General features: G+C 35.6%; 1 protein-coding gene across 1 annotated transcript; it reads right to left on the reverse strand.

The window, feature by feature from the left end:
- Window positions 1-1,653: 1,653 nt before the first annotated feature.
- On the reverse strand, window positions 1,654-2,801 carry LOC110897717 (glutathione S-transferase T3). Its single transcript, XM_022144450.2, has 2 exons — window positions 2,480-2,801; window positions 1,654-2,396 (listed from the first exon to the last, which is right to left on the reverse strand). Exons 1-2 carry the CDS (start codon window positions 2,784-2,786, stop codon window positions 1,654-1,656), a joined length of 1,050 nt encoding a protein of 349 aa, XP_022000142.1. The 5' UTR covers window positions 2,787-2,801.
- Between the last annotated feature and the right edge of the window lie 1,721 nt (window positions 2,802-4,522).

The raw sequence follows: 4,522 nt of genomic DNA on the forward strand, positions 1-4,522 counted from the left end.
ATAGCAATTTTTGCTTCTTTTTCTAAAACAAATTTCTCTCACACACCTGGGTTTAAGGTTTTGATTTCTAGAGAAGAAACACGAGGGAAATAATGGATGTGAAGAGACAACTGATTTCAGACTCTCTTACACACTTGTGTGTGTAATATCTTGATGTCCAGATGAACACAATGAAGATTCTTATTTCTCCTACTGAACTAACAACTTTCTCTCTTTAAAACAACAATTTATTTCTCTTCCTAAAACAACTTTCTCACACATATGGAGAGATTGAATGGGGTGATGATGGTTTTTTTTTTATTTATTTTTTCTTGTTTTTTTTATTTTTCTCTACATTTATTATTTTCGTTAATTATTGTATTCATGAAATGTTAAACAAACAACACTTTTTTTTATTACCAATGATCTCTTGGCCTAGTGGTTAAGGGTGAGGTGGAAAGCTTTGCTTCTCTTGTAGGTCCTGTGTTCAAATCCAGGTAAGGGAGAATTTTAATACTAACTTGGTGATAGTAACATACTAACTTGGTTAGTGATATCCTAACCATACGCCGTTATTCGATTTTCAAACATAAACTGCCGCAAGGCGCGTGCTATGTGCTATATTATGCTAGTTTCATGTATTTCTTGACAACCAAAAGGTTTTGTACAATTATATTTCAAGAAATATAATATATCATCAACAAATCTGTATACAAAAGGGGGTAACTTTGTAGAATCGTAACCAAATTTTAAAAGTGTTCCAATTAGGTCATTCAAATTTCAATAGTGTTCCAATCAGGTCACTCAACATTCAATTTTCATTAAAATTAAGTGTTTTATCATCCATTTCATAAGTAACCATTGTGATGTGGATTTTGGTTTCTTTCTTCCCTTTTATTTGATGCTAACTTCGAATGTTGACGTGGATTGTAACCTGTTTTTTTAATTTTTAATGTAACTAAAGTGTTTTTATTTTTAATAAATATAATTTCATATATTAAAATAATCCGACCCCAACATCTTATGCTTTATTTTTTTCTTGACACATAGAAAAAAGGACATGACTCGATTTGAAGATTAAGTTATCTAACTGGGACAAAAACGATAGAAATAACCTAATTAAAACACTTTTAAAACTTGATTATTATTCTTTGACATTTTCCTTTGTATTCTCTCTTTTATAAGAAAATGTCAGAAAAATAATGAATTTACTTGTTTAAATCATAGTAATAAGTTTTGATTGGCTTTGGTAAAAAGAGTTAAGGAAGTACCCCTCCCACCTTATGATGTAAATATTTCTTGAGCTTAGTTGGGTACAGCTTGCACAATTATTATTATTATTAGACTATGTGTAGTGGTATAACACTATAATGCCCCCACCATGGGGCGTTTTGCGCCATGTGGCGTCCTAGTCAGCAAGGGGGCATTATAGCAAAAGTGGTGTAGTGGTATAATGCCCCATTCAATCATTTTACAATCATTTCACATTTATTTTTTTTTTAATTTAAAACATAAAATAACCTTCATTAATTTAAAAATAAAATTACATTACTTGAAAAAAAAATAAAAAAAAAACTTAAAAAAAAACCGAAAGTAAAAAAAAAAAGCAGAAAATAAAAAAAAACGAAAAAAAACTGAAAAAAATAAAAAAAAAACATAAAAAAATAATATGATCTACAGTCCATATTTTTCTTTAATTTTTTGGCGACGCATTTGCGCAAGGATCAACGCATCGCCTTGTAGGTGGTCGATAGGTTTGGACAAAAACTCGATGTCCTTTTCCATTTGCCTCGCCTCTTGCATCTCGTTAAATTTTTTTGTTTCGGCCATTCGTTCCTTCATAATTTCATAACGTTGGTGGCCGAGATCTCGAATGTCTTGGAGACGACGGTTCATCTCCTCGAAATCATCCTTTAACTCGAGATCGGAAGACGACTCGAGCGTTTTTTTCCCGGCTCCCTTTCTTCTACCGGCGGGTCGGGCCAACTCTTCTTGAATGCCCTCGTCCACCGCCTCATTTAAATCAACATTGCGGGCATCCGATGTCGGAGTTGACGGGTCAACGGAGGATGATGTTTTTGACCTTTTAGCCCGACGTCTACTACTAGACGTCATTGGGTTAACTACCGCCCACTTTGGACTTTTTCGAAGTAGCTCCCAACACTTGTAGTACGTGAAAGGGCCTTTTGTCCTCTCGAACTCCTCCAAACTCTTCGTTAAAACCCCCACGTCACCTTCACCACTCGGGCGATTATCGTAGTTACGTTGGAAGACTTCTTGAAACGCATGACACTTGTTGTTTATGTCGGTCCATTTGCTAGAAATCGAGTCTTTGTCCCGATGTTCGCCTTGACCCCACGTGCTAAAGAAGAGTGCACGAACCCTATCCCAAAAAACCGGACCCGTTTGAAAGTTTGCTACAAAAAAAAAAAATAATAAGTTGTTTGTTAAAAAATAAAATAACAAAGTAAGTAAAATAATATTTATATAAAATATTTACCCGTCTCTTCGTCCTCCGAAATGTCGACATACGCCCGAGTCAACGCGTATTCCTCTTCCTTCGTCCATTTGATTATATTTTTTGTACGCCTCGGTGCGTCCTTATCCTTCTTCTTATGCGACCTTTTGCCGCGTTTCGATGTTTCTTGCACCGGTTCGGGTTGCGTCTCCGGTACGACTTCCACATCGGGTTCGGCTTCGGGTTGTGACGGTTGAGACCCGCCGGCTTGACCATAGCCGAAAGTTGGAGGAACAAACGGAGGGGCGCCACTTAAGTAAGCCGCGTAACTTAAAAAGCTCGGGTCCATGTCTTGAAGGTTGAATGGGGTTTGCGGTTGGGTTGTGTTCGGGTTTGCGGGTCAAGCGGGGACACCAAAAGGAGGGCGGAAAGGATGCATGGTTGTATAAAAATAAGAAGAAAGTGGGTTTTTTTTATAAAAGTTGGAAGAAAGTGGGAGAGTTTGTGAAGTTTTGTATAAAAAATGGTGTGAATGTGAGTTAAATATATATAGTGGGAATTATTTAAAATAAAAAAAAAATAAATAAAGAAAGTTACCGTTTGAACAACGGTCGAAAGATGGTGGCCCCCACACGATTAAGCGTTATTTTTAAAACGCCGGACCCAATTTTTTTCGAAAATCACGCCGGAAAACGCCCCCTGTAGTGGGGGGTTGGGCGTTTTAGGGCGTTTTGGGGCAATTTTTTTTTAAAAAAACGCCCCATTACGCTTGGTCTTACTACATTTACATTTACATTTCCCCTGGTGGGGAATAGTTCTGTTTTCTTATTGGCCAGAGATGGCGGCAACTAACAAGGCTTTTTTTTTTTTTTCTTAAGTTAGCATATAATAGTTAAAATTACGATTTTGTTTGCAGTTCAAAATAAAATTTTAGTTTTGCCTCCAGCTTAAAATTACGATTTTGTCCCCAGATCAAAATAAAATTATAGTTTTGCCCCAGCTATGGTCCTGCAAATTACGATTTTACCCCGAGTTTAAAATTACGATTTCGCCCCAATTCAAAATAAAATTTTGCTTTTGCCCGCAGCTTAAAATTACGATTTTGCCATCGGTTAAAAATTATGATTTTGCCCCCAGTTCAAAACAAAATTATGGTTTGCTCTCAGTTCAAAATATGATTTTGCCTCTATTTTAAAATTACGATTTTACCCCAGTTCAAATTTGCAATCTTGGCATCGTTTTTTTTTTTTTTTTTATTTTTGACAAAACTATGGTAGTGTTTTATTTTACTTCGTTGACTCAGTGTAGTTTTTTTTTCGTGCCAAACAGCTGCCTAGCACTTGCTAATTGGTCCTAACAAATTATTGTTTTGTCCCAGCTCTAAATTACATGATTGCCACCGTTTTAGTTATTTTTTTGGCAAAACTCTGGTAGTGTTTTGGCTTAATTGGTTGAATCGATGTATCTTTTTTTGAGATCGTGTTATAAGTAGCATGTATAACTAACCGAAATAAAGGCATACATATTATTAAACTAAGAAATATTCGGTTTAGCGCCCTGCAACGCGGGCGTTGCATTACACTTGAATTTACGTGTTTAAATCATAGTAATAAGTTTTGATTGGCTTCGGTAAGAAGAGTTGTGGAAGTACCACTCCCACCTTATGATGTAAATATTTCTTGAGCTTAGAACATGGGTAGGAATGGTAATGGGTCGGGTATTGGTAATCCTAAGCCCGTATCCAGTTGTAATTCTTTGTCCCATACCTGGCCCGTTACCCGTCGGGTATTTTTCGGGTAATTACTCGTCGGGTATCGGGTATATCCGCAGCTATCGGGTATACCCGTTAATTTCATAAAAATACCCGTTGGAACAAATGTGCAAATTTTAATTTTGATGTTTATATAATTTACTATTTTAATGACTATAACAAAGGAAAATATGATTAATAACTTACATATCATATTCAGACCACATATACCAAACTAAATCAACACAATTACTTAATTAAGTAATTGTATCAGAACCATCTAATTGCATAAACATCCATATAATATTAGGTGATATCTTCAATATCCATTATAT

Source organism: Helianthus annuus, chromosome 2 (genome assembly GCF_002127325.2).
Source record: "Helianthus annuus cultivar XRQ/B chromosome 2, HanXRQr2.0-SUNRISE, whole genome shotgun sequence".
NCBI classification, from domain to species: domain Eukaryota; kingdom Viridiplantae; phylum Streptophyta; class Magnoliopsida; order Asterales; family Asteraceae; genus Helianthus; species Helianthus annuus.

What these genes read in the sequence shown, in the direction of transcription:
- LOC110897717 (XM_022144450.2), bottom strand. Translation starts at nt 2,786, where the DNA reads ATGGACCCGAGCTTTTTAAGTTACGCGGCTTACTTAAGTGGCGCCCCT. An exon ending in TTCGGAGGACGAAGAGACGG is followed by an intron (nt 2,397 to 2,479) that starts GTAAATATTTTA and finishes TTTTTTTTGTAG; the next exon opens with CAAACTTTCAAACGGGTCCG.